The 18,494-nt window shown below is 34.1% G+C and overlaps 1 protein-coding gene across 3 annotated transcripts in view; it reads left to right on the top strand.

Moving 5' to 3' along the window:
• Nucleotides 1-18,494, top strand: part of MIPOL1 (mirror-image polydactyly 1) — a 305,508-nt gene that overhangs the window by 260,856 nt on the left and 26,158 nt on the right. Inside the window, exon 13 of one of the 3 annotated variants that reach the window (XM_082681378.1) lies at nt 5,601-5,694. The exons of the other annotated variants lie outside the window; for them this stretch is intronic. Coding sequence (XP_082537504.1) covers nt 5,601-5,631 — 31 coding nt within the window. The 3' untranslated portion in view covers nt 5,632-5,694. Of the gene's footprint in view, nt 1-5,600; nt 5,695-18,494 lie in introns of those variants that run through there. 3 annotated transcript variants of the gene reach the window in all.

Below are 18,494 nucleotides of genomic sequence, written 5' to 3'. Positions count from 1 at the left end.
CATTAATTCAGGCCTTAATCATTCTTCATGACTACTGAAATAATCATTCCTCTAGACTATTGAAATAATCATAAAATTAGTTTACCTGCCTCTAGCTCTCTCAAGTTTATCTTCCTCACCACCACCAGAGTTAATTTTTCTAAAACAGAAATCAGGTTATATTATTTCCCCATTTGAAATCTTTCAGGAGCCCTTCAACCCCTACAAGTTAAAGTTTAAACAACTTAGCATGATATAGGAGGCCTATCACTGGCCTTCTGCCATTGTTCTAGTGGCATCTCCTCACATGCCCCCTACCACAATATCTCTGCACATGCTCTTTCTTCTTCTTAGAACATATTCCTCCCTTTTAGTACCTGGCCAGATTTTTGTTATTCCTTAAATTCCAGTCTAAATGTTACCCCTGTGATGCTTCTTTATTTTTTCATTCTTTAATTCTTTCATAATACTTAGTCCATACCTTTCTTAGAGGTCTCAATCATCTAGATGTTATAATTGCTTTGTATATCTACTCTAATCCCTGTAAAATTACGCATCGAACTTTTCCAAGCCATAGACAGTGTTCTACTCCTCTTTGTATCCCCGTTGCCTCCAAATACTTGCACAGATGCCTGCTGTAAAGTGGGTGCTCCATGAATGCTTATGAACATATGAACTAGAACAATTTAATAGTTTAATAGAATGACAGAATAAAATAAAAGCAGATCAGGTCAGGAATACACAGTAAAACTCCAGGTGTGCTCTGATATGCTTAAAGCCCTAGATAAAGTTTTTTATCCCAGCCAAGTACCTAGAGCTCACAAGTTTCATAGAAGAGTACGGCACTGGCATCACCACTCCTTCCACTCTCCTCAGAGTTGGGATCTCTTACTTGTTAGTGATCAGCTTTTAACCCTTGTTCTAACCACCAACTTCCATCAAGTTTAATTACATTTAAAAGACCTGAAATCTTCAGTAATAGGACAGAGAGATCATATACTATTTCTAATAATTGTAGAATTTTAAATTTATATTTTATTTCTTTGAGAGTCTAACATTTTTCTTGAATTTTTTAACCTATAGGAGTATACTTGGAAAGTTGTACAGAATTACCATCCATAAACAAGCCAATGTTTATAGCAGATAGTCACTTATAAAGTAAAATGTGGTAAATGCCAGACCTCACTGCCCCAAAATAGCTTCTTGGCCCAGGTATCATAAAGCCTAAAATTTCACCAATGGAAATCCATTCCGTCACGTTAAGCATTACTCTCCTTAGGTACATCTCTTTAAAAAATGTGTATGTTTGTGGAAGAAGAGCACATAGTGATTTAGCTTTTCAGATTACTCTTTTGCCGATTCTGGATGCACTTGGTTTCAGAGAGTTATGTGGAGGCTAAAGAGCAGGTTAAGAGCACGAGAACTTTGTGAGAAAAACTTTTTAATAGTTTTGCCCAGACCATCCATAATCCTCATTTATTAAAGAGAAAACTGACACACCAATCCACTAAATGATGTTTTTTATCATAAGAGGTTATGAAATCTGATTCTTTGTGCTATAATTTTCCATGTGTCTTTCCATCTACAGATATGCTTCTGGCCTAGAGCAAGTTTCCCAAAGGAATTTTTTAATGTATTTTACTAAATTTAACATGTTTAAGCTACACATAGTTACTTAAAATAAAAGTATTTACAACCAGACGTACATGGTTAGAAGACCTCTCAAAGATCTAGGTTTTACAATGAAATAACTTTTATCACATATCATCTTAACCGTGGGCCAGATTTACACTGATACTGTTCAAGTTTCGTCATAAAATATAACTATATAATAAATAGATTGGACTAAAAGATGTAAGAAAAAATTGTAAACTTTTAACAAATTTTCAAGAAACAAATTCATCAACTATTTAGAATTTTCTTTCTATGCTTTAAAAAAAATCAGTTACTTAACATTTGCACGCATTCTAATTTTTAATTGCATAATTAAAATTTCAAAAATCAGCATAAAACACTGCCTTTTGAAATATACGGCATCCTGTGTCTTTTGAGTGGTATTGACAGAAAGAAAAGAAAAGAAAAGAACATGTAAAGCTAATAAAAAGTCTTTCCTGCCTGTTGGCCAAATACTGATTTCTATGAAGAAGTTGAGGTTACAAAGAAATCGTGAATTCTCAGCCTGGTTTCCCTGCTGATGAGTGAAAACTGTCTGTAGTTCTCTTCGAGGTATCAGGGGAGTCGCCATAGTGTCACACAAGGGTCCTTAGTGTAGAGCAAACATACTTTCCACAAACTCAGCTGCTTAATCTGTTTGCAGGTTGAATTATAAAACAGGGTAGACGACTCTGGGTGCTGGGAAGGGGAACAGAGCATTTCCACAGTTTCTTGACTTAAAAAAAAAAAAAAAAGCCTGCTATTCTTTTTTTTTTTTAAAGCCTACATTTTTCATCAAAAGACTTTACTAAACTTTGTAGTTTTGTTGCTATTTCCAGAATCTGATATTAACCATAATGGTTAATAATTAGTAAAATAATTGTGCTAAAATAGTCTTACATAGTTTAATATGAAAAGCATCAGTGAATTTTTTATATAATTACATTATGTTTTCATTAAAATTGTTCTGCTTCTTGCCAACTTTATCTTGATATTTTTCCTCTAAATTCTTGGTTGGACTACAAGTTGCAAAGCAGTACTAGATGTATCGGAACACTTTGTAAATACTTGTTGATTGAATCAAGGAATGCATTTCATAAATTCTCAGCACAAGGTTTAAATCAATATTTAATATAATGTTGAAAGTTGACTTGGATTTATTAGTATTAGTAGTAAATGAGGGGATTTTAAATTTTTCTGGAAATTTCTTCAATCTTTTTTATGTTTGAGATTCAAAAAGCTCTGTGAAATATGATACATACCTCAGCAAATAATAAATCAAATAGTTAATTTATTTGTGCTAGTTTATGTACAGTTGAACACTCCAGTCAGCTTTGGAAGGCACCTTCTAAATCTAGATCTAATTAGATACAGCTTTATTGTCATTTATATATGGAAGATGGACTCAGATTCCTCCTAAACAATTGTCGTAAAATGTAAAGCATCTAGCATGCTTAATTTTTATTCTTGAACATGATATGTTTTTTAAGAATTTAATGTTCTGGGTTTTTAATCATAACACATGTTTTTAAATTAAATACATATTTAACTTATGAAATACAAGTCTTGTACTCTATCAAACAAGTATGTATTTTATTAAAAATTTAATTCCATTATATATTTGTATAGTGGATCACCTTTCTTATCCATTGAGTACATAAAGTAGGTTTTCTTAGAGCTGCTTTTATTATATACAGAGATACCTACCATGTTTGATAGGTGATATAATCATATTCATTTCTTTATAAAAACTAAAGAATTGAGGCTTATACCTTGATCTTCAAGGAATGTCTCACTTTGACATGAAAAAAAAAACATAGTTTTAATTGTCTAGCTCATTTCTTTCTACCAGGGAAGAATTAATGTGGGATTATTAAAATTGAGAAATTCCAATGAAGTGGAAAGTGAAGGATCCAGGCTAAAGAAGAAAAGGGATTCTCTAAACCTAAGTATCTGCACTGTCCCTGATTAGTTCCCTTTTATAGTTAACTTTATGGAGTGAATCATAAAAAGCATGAAAGTGGGGACTAAAAAGTTAAATTACAACATGGCTTCTTACATTTGATTTGCTTCTTCATTTCAGAATCTTTCTTCCAATAGGTGATCTAGAGTTGGGCTAGTACACATTTCAGCCTACTAAGATAGATAAAACATGTTTCAGATGATCACTATGGAGAAGAATGAGAGAAAAAGAGCAAAAGGGTTAAATAAGGGAGAGAGTCATACAGTTTTGGTTTAAGACTAAATAAAATGCAGGAATTTTTGTTGTTTTTCATTAGTCCCAGTGTTACAGTAGTTGAAAGTCAGAGATAAGAATTCCTATTATTTTAGGGAAATTATACGATGATCAAGTACACTTTAACTGAAACTTGACAGGCTGAAAAAAATACAACAGGAGTTCTTATACCGCAGAGATATTCTAATGTGATTTTCACGCATGTGTATGAAATGTAAGTTCCTTAGAGTGGTCATATGCTCTAACCAGTACCCTTTTCCTTGATTCTGTTCTTAGCTCCAGTTAAAAGCCTTCTTAACCGTTTAAACCTTGCTTCCAGGGTACTTCTGTGAAGATAGGAGAACTATCTTACATGAGAATACTTTTAGAACTGATAAAAATGAGATATATAAAGTGATTTGAACTTCCTAGGAAAGGTAACAATAACACTAACCACTAGTGTACTTTAGAATACTGCTGTTGTAGTAAAGGAAAAAAGGAAGCTATTGTAGAAATTAGATTTTTAGAAGTTTTCATCATTCCTGCCTGGATCTTGCTCAACCTCATTGATAACTCACTGGGAACATCCTCTTTTGCTTTCTCTATTCTTAAACACACAGATGAATGGATATAATGTATCTATCTGTTGATATAGAAAATGTCTGCATATTTATATAAATAAGGGTCTGAGTTTTTTTTAATGAATTGTCAGTATTCTCATCTAAAATCTGATGTACACTTCCTTACTAGATATAGGTTTCATTCCCAAAATATAATTGAAAAATCTAAATTGAACCCAAGAGCAAGTAGAAATATAAATTTTACTTGGATTCTAAGACTCCATGTTTGATTATTTCTCCCCATTATTCCATGTTTGACTGTATCCCCCCACTAAGGGATTTTTCCCAAATGCACATTTGGCCCTCTAAATATAGAATGAAAGAATCTTGTTTATTTCAGGGTAACTCTGTCTGCTAGTGAAATCATAAACAATATCCACACATAAACTTCATTCTTGATCATTTACATTTAAAGAGAAAAAAATCATTCTATAGCAATATGAATGATTAAATCCATTCATATATAGCTTATATCCATCTTATTTCTTTCTTATATTGTTATATATTCCTGAACAACTCAACAGAAACAGTTTTTTTCCTTCAGTTCTTAACCTAAGTATAAAGAAAAGAATAGTTTTGCTACTACAGATTATTACTTCATCAGGTGTTTCTATAGAAAAACTAATTAAAAGTGAAAATTAAAAATAGTAAATAGTATTTTGGAACTTTCTAAACTTAAGTAATTTTAATTTTTAAAATTGCTCTGGCATTTATAGCATACAAACTAGTAGTTCTTGGAACATCATCATCATTTGACTTTTTCCTTCACAAATACAACAGTATCCTAAAAGCATAATGAAAGCATATGTTCTTTCTCTTTATGTTACCATTTGACAAGCTAAATAATGGTAAAAATAACATATAAACATATTTAAAATCTTGAAACATCTTCTTCCTTAATTTAAAATAATCTGCCTTCTGAACTATGTGTATTTCACATCAGTCTTCCAAGAAGTTCTCTTCTACTGACTATAGGGCCTAATCTTTCCCAGAATGATGGGAGTAGCACAGTTCAAGAACAAGAATGAATCTCTGTATAATCACACCACAATGTGAGGTGACCCTAAGACAGAGAACTGACCAGATACACATATGGGTTTTAAGAAGACTTTCTGATGCTCTTTTTAACACAGCTGTGAGAAGAATGTGGCTAAGGCCCAATAGTCATTCTTGAGTAGAGCTGGCAAAGGAAACCATGAGGAGAAGAGAATTTAACACATGGGTGTAAGAGAGTACGGCTTCATTGATGCGATCTGAGGGGAATGCCTAATGACTGAAAGAATCAAACTTGGCAATGAAAACACAAAGCTCTTTTCATCAATTCAAACACAGACTCTAAAGCTGCAGATGGTCACCTCCAGCCTTGTCTATTCAGTGTGAGGTTTTATAAAATGGCACTTTGGTGAATACTAATAGATCAAAACAAAGATTTAATAACGTAAAGATGTGGTGTTCATTTTTAAATGAGTATACAGGTCAGTGTCTCAGAAAAGGATAAAAAGAGTACCTTTTATATGTGGGTCTAAAGTCTTTTTGTTATTTTTCAACTTCAAAAATAAATGACAAACGTACAGATTGTGTTTTATGGAAAACAGTTTACATTATGAAAAAAAGACCAAAATCAGAGTTTATATTTACACTCAATTGATTTCACAGGTTTTGTTTGAGGACTCTCAGTTTATAACATCTGTTAATGTTTTCATGAAGCTCACTTGATAGGACAAATATATGTTGCCATTCTCAAAGATGAATCAATCTAATTAAAAATTTAGGCCAAAATATTTTATAATTGGAATAGAATTTTTTTCTTGCCTTTTTTGGAAAATGCAAAGACTCATTGTTTAGTACAAAGGAAGCCTTTGAGCTTCAATGCAGTCTTGAAATTACATTTTTGGTACTTTGCATTTGATTTTCTGAGATTTTATAAATTCATACTAATTGTATATATATTCAAAAGTAATTCATTATATTCAACTTGTTACTTATGCTTACATAACTGAATCTTACTTTAAATTAAAATATGGGGTATTTTTCCAGAGTAAATTTTATTATTAGACTTGGATAGCACTTTATAAAATTCTTGAGCTAAACCCAAATAAATTAAGCTTTATTTTCCAAAATAAGCTTAAAATATGAACATGACTTATTAATAGCTTTCATATTTCTACTATATGTGAAGTATAATGAATAAGTCTGTATTCCTAATACTTTAATAAGTGACACAAACATGTAATAAAATACTAGAATTGATAGTTAGAAAGGAGACAACTTAGTATCTAATAGAAATACCAGTAAACTAACAGACCCTTGCCTGTCATTAACTGGGTGTGTACAAGTTATTAAACTGTGTTCCTTCTCCGTTTCCTCATCTAGAAGATGGAGCTGATAGACTTGCCCTATCTACTTCAAAGCATGGCTGTGCAGATCAAACAAGGTGCAAGTGCATAAAAGTGCCTTGAAAAACATAATACACTCTATAAATGCAAGCCATTGACTGAAGAATATCTTCTACTTGTAATATACATTTTAGATAAAAAGTTATAATTACCTCTTTGGAACCAGAAATAGTAAGTTAGAAAAATAATATTTTAGCCTCAGAGACATAATGTAAATGTCATGTAACTTTGGAAAAAGTGATTCTGCACATAGATCGTGGAAACTGGAAGTAAAGAAGATTCTGTGCATTCTCACACATTACAAGTGAGAATGCAAAACGGTAAAAATCCCTATGGAGGAGAATTTGATGGTATCTAACAAAATTACATTTATCCTTTGACTAAAGAAAATCACTTTTAGGAATCCCTCCTGAATATATACCTCCTGAATATGAAACAATGTAAGAATTACAGTATTACTTTAATAGCAAATGGAAACAACCCAAATAGCAGAGTAGCTGAATAAACTATGGCAAATATTCACATAGCGTGATATGATGCAACTTTTAAAAAAAAAGAAAAAAGTAAGGAAGATGTCTGTAAACTAATATTGATTGACATATCGCTAACTGAAAATAATCAACTATTTATAATATGCTATCTTTTATGTGAGAAATAAGAATAAAAGGAACAGGAAGGATAAACCAGAAACTAATGAAAATAGTTACCTTTGGAGATAGATGGGAAATAGATCCAGGCATAGGATGGAAATGCAACTTTTCTAACTCTGCCTTTTTGTATAGTTTTGACTTTTGAACCATGTATATATTTTAAATATTCAGAAATTAAAATCAAATGAAAGGGGCTTCCCTGGTGGCTCAGTGGTTGAGAGTCCGCCTGCCGATGCAGGGGACGCGGGTTCGTGCCCCGGTCTGGGAGGATCCCACATGCCGCGAAGTGGCTGGGCCTGTGAGCCATGGCCGCTGAGCCTGCGCGTCCGGAGCCTGTGCTCCGCAACGGGAGAGGCCACAACAGTGAGAGGCCCGCGTACCGAAAAAAAAAAAATCAAATGAAAAAGATAAAAAAAGCAAACCCTGAAAGTGAATACAAATAGAAATCAATGTACCTAACTATATCAGATTGGTTAGATTCTTATAGAGAGAAAATAATTAACTCAAATATCTTTTGACTATCAGACTGAATATACATCATTAGTGGCATATATTCTAAGGACAAAAAGAAATGCAAAGTAATCTTAAACTTTGCTCAGTATATTCATACTTAGTTGTACTACTGATTATTAAAATTTTGAAACTATTTTCTATATATTGTTGGATTGAGGAAATATGTAAATAAATATTATTAGGAGCCAAGATTTTTACTGTAAAATAGATGACATTAGAAAAAAGCAACTGTAATATTCAATTTGAATTGAAACTATCAATATGAATTCATGCTTTTAAAAATGTATATTTTTCCTTAGCTCTATTCATTGAAAAAGGCTTAGAAGGAAGGGATACACCTAACACCCAGATTTTAGTTTCTGAATACATTTCCTATTAAAGGGTACCAAAGCTCCTAGGTTTGGAGCATGGAAACTACAGTGAGTCTGGATTATCATTTTGTGCCAGAAAGGAAGAAAGTACTCAGAGACTAATAGAGTCATGTAGAAAGGGCACAGGAGCAACTTGACAAAGTTCCCATAGACCAAATTTGGGATAATGTATGCTTCAAAAGAAGAACTGTATTTGACTATAGAATCCTTAATTGTTACATCTAGGGTTTATAAAGATACTTTTAAAAAAAAAGATGGAAGATGGAAAGGAGGAATCTCTTTTGTAAAGGAGAACAGCAGTTAACAAGTACAGATAGAATAATAGAATTAGAAAATCACCACCTTGTAACCCCCACTGTAATTAATTCAAGCAAAGACCATTCATCAGCCATGTAATGAGTTAAAAGAAGCTACTTTGGCACTAAAGTCAGTCAGTCTAGTTTGGGGAAACTTGCTTAGCATATACCAGAGAGTTCAGAGCTTAAAAATCAGAGAGGGCTTAGACATGGGGATTTAAGATGTCAGGTGCCTTCAAACAATATTTAGGGATTTATTATTAAAATTTACTTTAGAAATTTTTCTTACTCAAATATTCTGTGCTTATGTAAATGATAGAAGATAGACCTAAATCATTCAACCTTTTATCAGAATTCATCTTTTAAAGAAACTCACTATAATGTAAAGAAGTTTTGCCTTAGAGATTTTATCAATATTAGACTAGGGTACTGATCCTTTATTTAAATTTTGATATTTTGTTTATCATGGTGTTTTTGTGTTAATTTTGATTTTTTTTTGAATATTGCATTTAAATATTTATCCTGATAATGAGACTTTTTACACCTCTTTAAATTGTTCATCTGAATTGAGTGCCCCATTCACCTACCCTAGATGTAGTGCTGAATACTCTATAGAATATGAAAAAGAGGGCACTTCTAGTTTACCCTCATTCAAAAGTAAGAACAGGGCTTCCCTGGTGGCGCAGTGGTTGAGAGTCCGCCTGCCGATGCAGGGGACACGGGTTTGTGCCCCGGTCCAGGAGGATCCCACATGCGGCGGAGCGGCTGGGCCCGTGAGCCATGGCCGCTGAGCCTGCGCATCCGGAGCCTGTGCTCTGCAACGGGAGAGGCCACAACAGTGAGAGGCCCGCGTACCGCAAAAAAAAAAAAAAAAAGTAAGAACAACTTACTGAGTTATCCTAGTGTGTATGATTTATACTGAATGGTGTTTCATGTTCAGAAATATTAGTCATATAATGGAGCTGAACAACTGTGGTTCTTCCCACCCTATGGAAATTGACCAGGTTTTTAATTATATACTGTCCAGAAAATCTACCACTGTCTGAATTTCTGTTTCTTACTTTACAGTCATTACCTGCACCAGTTTTGTCAATTGTTGCTTTGTCCTTATTTCAATCATCTGAGTAGCTGGGTTATTGTATCTATCTACAGTAGGATCATAATTGTCTTCTAGACCCTAAGTGTTGATTTCAATTTGAGAATATATGGTATTTATGAATCAAAGATAAATCAGATAGAGAAAATTACTGTGATGATTCCAGCTTAATAAGTTGAATATTACTTTTACTTTGTAGGCCCCTGGCTTAGTCTAAAGTTTGAAGGTTCCTTGATATATTATCTCTACTAGTCTCCCAAAGGATGTTGCCAGTCTTTTGAATTAAACTTGAATAAGGTTGATTTGTATTCCCTGTTAATCAAAATTTGAAATGTTGACATTAGAAAATTTCATTCAGTGCTAATTATATATGACTTTTATGAAAGTTAGGAAGAAAAGAATCCTACATTTTAAAGTTTAGTATCAGCCTAAAGCCCTATGAAAACAATAGTGAGTAGCTTAATAAGCCATCTTAATAAGATACCTTAATAAAACTAACCAGTTATTCTAGCTTGCTGCATTTCACTTGGCAGTATAAAAATCAGTGACTTACTTCCTCCATCATTAATTGAAACTTTTCTGGGTTTAAAATGATCAAAAACCTCAGCAATGTTATAGCAACGTTTCCTAACCTTTCTTGACTCTTAATTCCCTTTAATAGTAATACATATTCTCTAGGCAGAGTTTTAAGTATCCTTCTTGCATTGGTGTAAGATAAGTTAATTTGCATTGATTGTTTTATAAGTTTTATTTTAAGTACAGTCTTTTGTATTCATATGTAACATCATATGCTGTTTGAAATATATATAAGGAAGTATTAATAGATTAAAATTTAGTAATGTATTATGGCATTAAATAACTGCTTGTGAGATGATATTTGGAATTCTTAACATTTTACTTTTAAAATGAAATAATGGTGGTTTTTTAGCCTGCATTTGCTAGAATATTTCCATGAATAGCACATTATGAGTGTTTTTGGTGCTTACTCCAATGTATGTAAAACTAAATTTAATATTATTACTATTCCAGTGTTTTCTCTCTCTAACTTTGTTTTTTAAGTAACAGCTACTAAACAAGTAATACGAGTAGTCTGATAAAATGAACACAACATAGAGATCTGGTGAAGAGAATCTTGAGGTGAATTTACGGATTTATTTTGATGCTCCTCATTTGTAATTGAAATTCAGTCTACTTTCTGCTTCCTCTGAGTATTTCAGTGGTCCGTTAGAGGTAGAAATTAAACAATTTACAGCTAAAAAGAAAAAAAAGATGCTCACAACCACGTGTTGACCAGCTATGTTCAGCTATATGATAAATCAGCTGAGGGATTGAGTCATGAACATGCTGTGCTAATCTTTGCTGAACCTTCATTTTGCTCATTCATGTGCACTCAGAAGACCTCAAAGTAGTCCATTTTAAAAGGCTATATAAATTAATTTAATTAAAGGCAAAAATATTTAATAATAATTTTTGCTTTGGCTTCAAAAATAGAACTCAGAACACTACTCATTAGCAACATTATCACCTTCAGCTACATGATCTGTGAATTTTTAAAGTGCAAAATTTTTAAAAATGATCCTTTAGAGAATTTCATTACAAGTTTTACACACCCACTTTACTCTTTCATCAATTTAAACACATTTTTATATTGTTTAAAAAAATTTATTTCCTCAAAAGCATATTTTAAAATACTTTCATCATTTATTAAACAACCCCCCCAACAAGTACATATTAAAGTTGATAAATTATATGAATTAGTTAAATTAGGATGTAAGTTATTGAAAGGAATCATTTGCTGGAAAACGTATGTATTACAGCATATTAGATAAATGTTAATGGTTTTTAGAAGCAACCTAAGTGTCCATCGACAGATGAATGGATAAAGAAGATGTGGCACATATACACAATGGAATATTACTCAGCCATAAAAGGAAACGAAATTGAGTTATTTGTAGTGAGATGGATGAACCTAGAGTCTGTCATACAGAGTGAAGTAAGTCAGAAAGAGAAAGACAAATACCGTATGCTAACACATATATATGGAATCAAAAAAAAAATGTTTCTCATGAACCTAGGGGCAGGACAGGAATAAAGACGCAGACGTAGAGAATGGACATGAAGACACAGGGAGGGGGAAGGGTAAACTGGGACGAAGTGAGAGAGTAGCATTGGCATATACACACAACCAAATGTAAAATAGATAGCTAGTGGGAAGCAGCTGCATCGCACGGGGACATCAGCTGGGTACTTTGTGACCACCTAGAGGGGTAGGATAAGGAGGGTGGGAGGGAGACGCAAGACGGAGGGTATATGGGTATATACGTATGCATATAGCTGATTCACTTCGTTATACAGCAGAAACTAACACAACATTGTAAAGCAATTATACTCCAATAAAGATGTTAAATAAATAAACAAATAAATAAATGTTAATGGTTTCTTTACATATCTTCAAATAAAAAAACATTTTTTAAAAAAGGAAATTTAAGGGCTTCCCTGGTGGCGCAGTGGTTGGAAGTTCGCCTGCCGATGCAGGGGACACGGGTTCGTGCCCCGGTCCGGGAAGATCCCGCATGCCGCGGAGCGGCTGGGCCCGTGAGCCATGGCCACTGAGCCTGCGCGTCAGGAGCCTGTGCTCCGCAACGGGAGAGGCCACAACAGAGAGAGGCCCGCGTACTGAAAAAAAAAAAAAAAGAAAAGAAAAATTTAATAGTTTATTATAGAATAATTGACTATAGGCTTTAAGATGCTTAATAAATATTCTTTTCATTATGAGCAAAGTGTACAACTCTAAGACCTAATTTTCTTTATTAGGGGACTTACTAAATATTAGTCTTTACTAGTCCAGTTTTATGTATTTATCATTTATGCCAACACTCTGATTTTGCTCTAAAGTATTCTGCAACTTGCTATTATATGATACCAACCCCAGAGCTAATTTTTTCAGTCTACTGAGTATGCTTAGTATATTCTATAACTAATAAATCAATAAAATCCTGTAATGTACAAACTCCTATCTCTATGAAGCAATAATAAGCAAACTATAAGTGAATGCATGAGTCCAAAAAAGGTATGTTTTGATTATATTGACTCTGAGAACATTTGACTTTAACAGTATACATCATTTATTGTGTGGTATAAATTGGTTGTAGTACTGTTCATAACTTTTGAATAGTAGATCCAGTGAATACTAAAACAATAAAAATGTTTATATCATGGGAATACATTTTAAGTAATTATTCTGAAGAGCTACATGTTAGTGGTATCTTTGAGCAAATTAATAAATCATATTTCTTGCTTAGGGAGTGAAACTGGAACGTGCTAATAAAATTTTTATCTTTAGTCATTGAATTTTATATTGGTTTCATACATTTTCTATATCATACTATAATAGCAGCAAAAATGCATTAAAAACTTTCAAATACATTTAAGTAACAATTTAACACAATAAACTCTACATTGATTAAGTAAATGTGTTTAGAAGATAATAAAATGAATGCATCAAAGAAGTTCCTTTACAATTATGTTTTGCTCATTTAAGAATAATTCCTGCTTAATGTAATGTTTCATTTCTTGTTAAAATTTTGCCAAGTCTTAAATAGCTAACCTATCTGGTCCCCTAATTCTTTAATGAAACTATACTTTCATGATAAAACATAGCTTTGATACTCTTTTCCTGATAGATTTTGTCACTTTTGGAAATAGCTGTTTTGACAACTAGAAAGTGGCTGTTTGTATTTATAATTGGTTGTTGTAGATGTCCTAATTAGTTATTGTAAAGTGAAAAAGTAAGTATAAATCATTACAGATGGGTTGATTGAGGAAGTAAATAGCCATGCCAATATAAATATTAGAATTTTTTCAGATCTCAAAAATGAATGTATTTCATTCTAAATAAAAAAGATGAAAGAGAAAGTTTCTTAATGGATGAAAGTCTATAATTTAAATATTTTACCAATTGTAATAAGCAGGATCTTGAACAATTGTATTCATGACTTTATCCAACAAATATTTTTAAAACATGTACAGTGTCAGGCACAGGTGAACAAAATCAAACTCTACCTTGATTTCATGAAGCAAACCTTCGTTCAGGAGAGATAAGTATTAAATATTCATACAAATAAGTATGTAACTACAATTTGTGATTAACGTGATGAGGGAAAATTCTCCACAAACTGTAAGAGAATATAACAGATCTAATTCAGATTTGTGTTAAAGGGATAAGGTTTTTACTAAGCTGTGGCCAGAAGTATAAATAGGAATTAGCCAGGGGAAAAACACCTTTCATGTGGAAACCACAGCAAAGAGCTTGGCAAATGGGAGAAACTGAAGGAAGATCTTTTTGGCCAGAAGGCAGCTTGGAACAAAAAAGGAGGATGGAGTAGTATGCAGAGTCAGATCTTGAAGAACATTGTAACCCTTGTCAAGGTTTCTGTCTGTTAGTTTCCTTTTTTTAGCTTAAGCAGTGGAAGTTGTTGATAGATTTTAATGAGGGTACATGTTCTGATTTGCATTTTTAAAAGATTAGCCCTGAATGCTCTGTGGAGGATAGATTGGAATGAGATAAGAATAGAAGTAGAGAGACTCACTAGGAAGGAATAGTAGTCGTGAGAAATCGTGATGACTTGGACCAGGGGAGTATCATTGGAGATAGAGAGGAGTGGGACTTGAGATGTACATGGATGGCATCCAAGCAGTAAACTGCCCGGATAGGATGCGGGGTGTTAAGGGGAGTTCCCAAATTTTTGTCTTGAGCAACCTGATAGATGGAAATACCATTTATTGAGACTGAGAAAACTAGAGGAAGAACAGATGTGAAATGGAAGAACATTTTTAACGAGTTTAATTTGAGTAGTACGCAAGACATCCAAATAGCTATCCTTCTTGGTGTCTTAGCTTCTCAAAGAAGGGGCTTACATTTATAACAAATAAACCTTCAGAATTATTAACAGGTCCTTTAAGAAAATACTTGAGATTTATGTCACTTATATTTAAAGTGATCACTTATATTTAGAGCTTAAAATTCTAATGAAAAGAAGATATCCTGCAATTCTCTTGCATGATAACCTTACCATTAGGCTATATGAGGAGGCCATATAACATACTGTGATATAATTGATGTCTACAATGCCAGGAGTAACCTATGAACACTATTTAGTTAGTATATCTTTCCATCCAATAGAACAGAACATTTTTATACAAAAGTTTTCATAGAACCATCTTGCCAAGAATCAGTTTAGGTTTTAAAACTATGTCATTCGTACATATGTGTCAATATTTTGTGACAGAATTCATCCTTGCTATATATATTTCCTACTAATAATGAATTTGTATCATATTAAAAGATACAATGAATACATATCATACAAAAGATATAATGAATACATATCAACCAACTAAGTATATAATTTGAAACCATAATTTAGTTATATTTTGTTTCAGGACAAAAAATATACTTTTGAGGTTTATAGTAGCCTAGTTATCTTCTGCTCTATAACAAATTACTCCAAAACTTCACAGCTTAGAACTCTTACTATTTCAGTTTCTTTGGATAAGGGATCTCAGCTTAGCTGGGTCCTCTGGCTCCACATGTCTCACAAGCCTGCAGTAATCTCAAGACCTGACTAGGAAGGATCTATTTTCTAGATGTCTCACATGGTTGTTGTCAGGATTCAGTTCTCACAGGCTGTTAGAGCAAAGCTTCTCAGTTCTTCTCACACTCAAGGCCTCAGGCCTTCTTTGGTTCCATGCTATGTGGGTCTCTCCATGTAGCATCTCACAACATGGCAGGTGGCTTCACTGGAATGCAAGCAAGGAGAGAGAGAGAGAAAGCTAGCAGAATGGAAGTCACAGCCTTTTGTTGCCTAATCACAGAAGTGACATTCCATCATTTATGCCATGTTCTGTTCATTAGAAACAAGCCCTTGGGTCCAGTCCACACCGATGGGGAGGGGATTACACAATGGTGTGAATACCAGAAGGCAGGCATCATTGAGAGCTATATAAGAAGCTGCCTCCCACAAAGTTTTCAGAAGGTTAAGTTACTTTTATTGGGCCTTGGGTAGCTAAAAATTGATGGTCTGTAAGACATTCAGTTGATCATATTGCTTCAGGAGCAGTGATAGTTGTAAAATGCACAACCGCAATCTGACCTGAAGAAGCCATCACAATCCTCTGAAAATCTACAAGATCCTATCTAGAAACCAAAGGTCATGGCAAGGTCAAAACTTCTACAGAAACCAACGCCTGAGCCAAAATTAAGTATTGGGTTAGCCAAAATATTCGTTCGGTTTTTCCCGTAAGATGGCTTAGTTTTCTTCAATGTATTTCGAAACAGTTTTGTTAGATTGTATTGTGACAGCTGTCATATCAGCGTGCATTTTTTAAAAAAATTATCAAAATTGGTGAATTTTTGTGTAACCATTTTAATATTGAAGACTGAAGAAAAACAGCAACATTTTCAGCATATTATGCTTTATTATTTCCAGAAAGGTAAAAACACAAATGAAATGCAGTAAAAGATTTGTGCAGTATGTGGAGAAGGCGTTGTGACTGATAGGATGTGTCAAAAGTGGTTTGCGAAGTTTTGTGCTGGAGATTTCTCGCTGGATGATGCTCCACAGTTGGGTAGACCAGTTGAAGTTGATAGCGATCAAATCGAGACATTGAGAACAATCAATATATCACTCAGGAGACAGCCAACATACTCAAAATATCCAAATCAAGCATTGAAAATCATTTGCACTGGCTTGGTTATGTTAATCACTTTGATGTTTGGGTTCCACATAAGTTAAGTGAAAAAAACATTGATCATATTTCCGCATGCGATTCTCTATTTAAATGTAACAAAAATGTTCTGTCAGAAAGAGAAAAAAATACCGTATATTAATGCATATATATGGAATCTAGAAAACTGATACTGATGAACCTATTTGCAGGGCAGGAAAAGAGACGCAGACGTAGAGAACGGACTTGTGGACACAGTGGGGGGGGGGACGGGGAGGGGGGGACGAATTGAGAGAGTAGCATTGACATATATACACTATCATCTGTAAAATAGCTAGCTAGTGGGAAGCTGCTATATAGCATAGGGAGCTCAGCTCGGTGCTCTGTGATGACCTAGAGGGATGGGATGGGGGGAGGCTCAAGAGGGAGGGGATATATGTATATATAGAGCTGATTCACTTTGTTCTACAGCAGAAACTAACACATTGTAAAGCAATTATACTCCAATAAAAAATTTTTAAAATAGAAAAAATAAAAAAAAATTGTGACGGGTGATGAAAAGTGGATACTGTACAATAATGTGGAACGGAAGAGATCGTGGGGCAAGCGAAATGAACCACCACCAACCACACCAAAAGCCGGTGTTCATCCAAAGAAGGTGATGTTGTGTCTGTGGTGGGATTGGAAGGGAGTCCTCTATTATGAGCTCCTTCCAGAAAACCAAACGGTTAATTCCAGCAAGTACTGCTCCCAATTAGACCAACTGAAAGCAGCCCTCGACGAAAAGCGTCCGGAAGTAGTCAACAGAAAACGCATAATCTTCCGTCACATTACCCCAAGACTGCATGTTTTTTTGATGACCAGGCAAAAACTGTTACAGCTTGGCTGGGAAGTTCTGATTCATCCGCCGTATTCACCAGACATTACACCTTCGGATTTCCATTAATTTCTGTCCTTACAAAATTCTCTTAATGGAAAAAATTTCAATTCCCTGGAAGACTGTGAAATGCACCTGCAACAGTTCTTTTCTCAAAAAGATAAAGTTTTGGGAAGATGGAATTATGAAGTTGCCTGAAAAATGACAGAAGGTAGTGGAACAAAAGGGTGAATATTCTTGGTGAACATGAAAAATGTGTCTTTTATTTTTACTTCAAAACCGAAGGAACTTTTTGGCCAATCCAATACCAGGAATCATGCATATTCAGAAACTAATAGATCACGAACAGGGTAGCTAGCAGAATCTGTCTCTGGTGCTGTCAGTTCCTACTTATAAATTTCAATTTTAAAATTCAAAGTGCCGGGGCTTCCCTGGTGGTGCAGTGGTTGAGAGTCCGCCTGCCGATGCAGGGGACACGGGTTCGTGCCCCGGTCCGGGAGGATCCCACATGCCGCGGAGCGGCTAGGCCCGTGAGCCATGGCCTCTGAGCCTGCGCGTCCGGAGCCTGTGCTCCACAATGGGAGAGGCCACAGCAGTGAGAGGCCCGCATACCGCAAAAAAAAATTTAAAAAAAAAAAAAAAATTCAAAGTGCCACTAGCTAGTGTAAGAAACAAGGAGGAAGGGGTTAGAATTTTGCCTCTTTCAAATAAAAATGAATGCAGAGAATCTGAGTCAAGATTTAGGCCAGTCCTACTAGTAAAAATGAGAAAAATAAAATAACGGGGGTGGGGGAGTGCTCATCTGTGGTGAATGTAGGAAACCAGTCAGTATTATTTGAATATATGCTGAAGTGTAGCAGGGTTATTGGTATTTCAGATCTGTTCATTGTTGATATTGATGCTGTTAATGATTATACGCAGTTTTTTAAAAATCAGTAGCAATGGATGTTCAGCAAAAATTTGTTACCAAATATAAGTATTTAAACACTGAAGCTTATTTTAAAAGGACAAATAATTATAATCATTAACATGAAAGATTACCAAAAAATAAGTTGAAATAATAATAAACATGATTATTGTTACAATAGCAATGTTAGTGAAT

The sequence above is a fragment of the Grampus griseus genome (genome assembly GCF_964374135.1).
Source record: "Grampus griseus genome assembly, chromosome: 2".
Lineage (NCBI taxonomy): Eukaryota > Metazoa > Chordata > Mammalia > Artiodactyla > Delphinidae > Grampus > Grampus griseus.
This window is presented reverse-complemented; position numbering and strand designations above follow the sequence as displayed.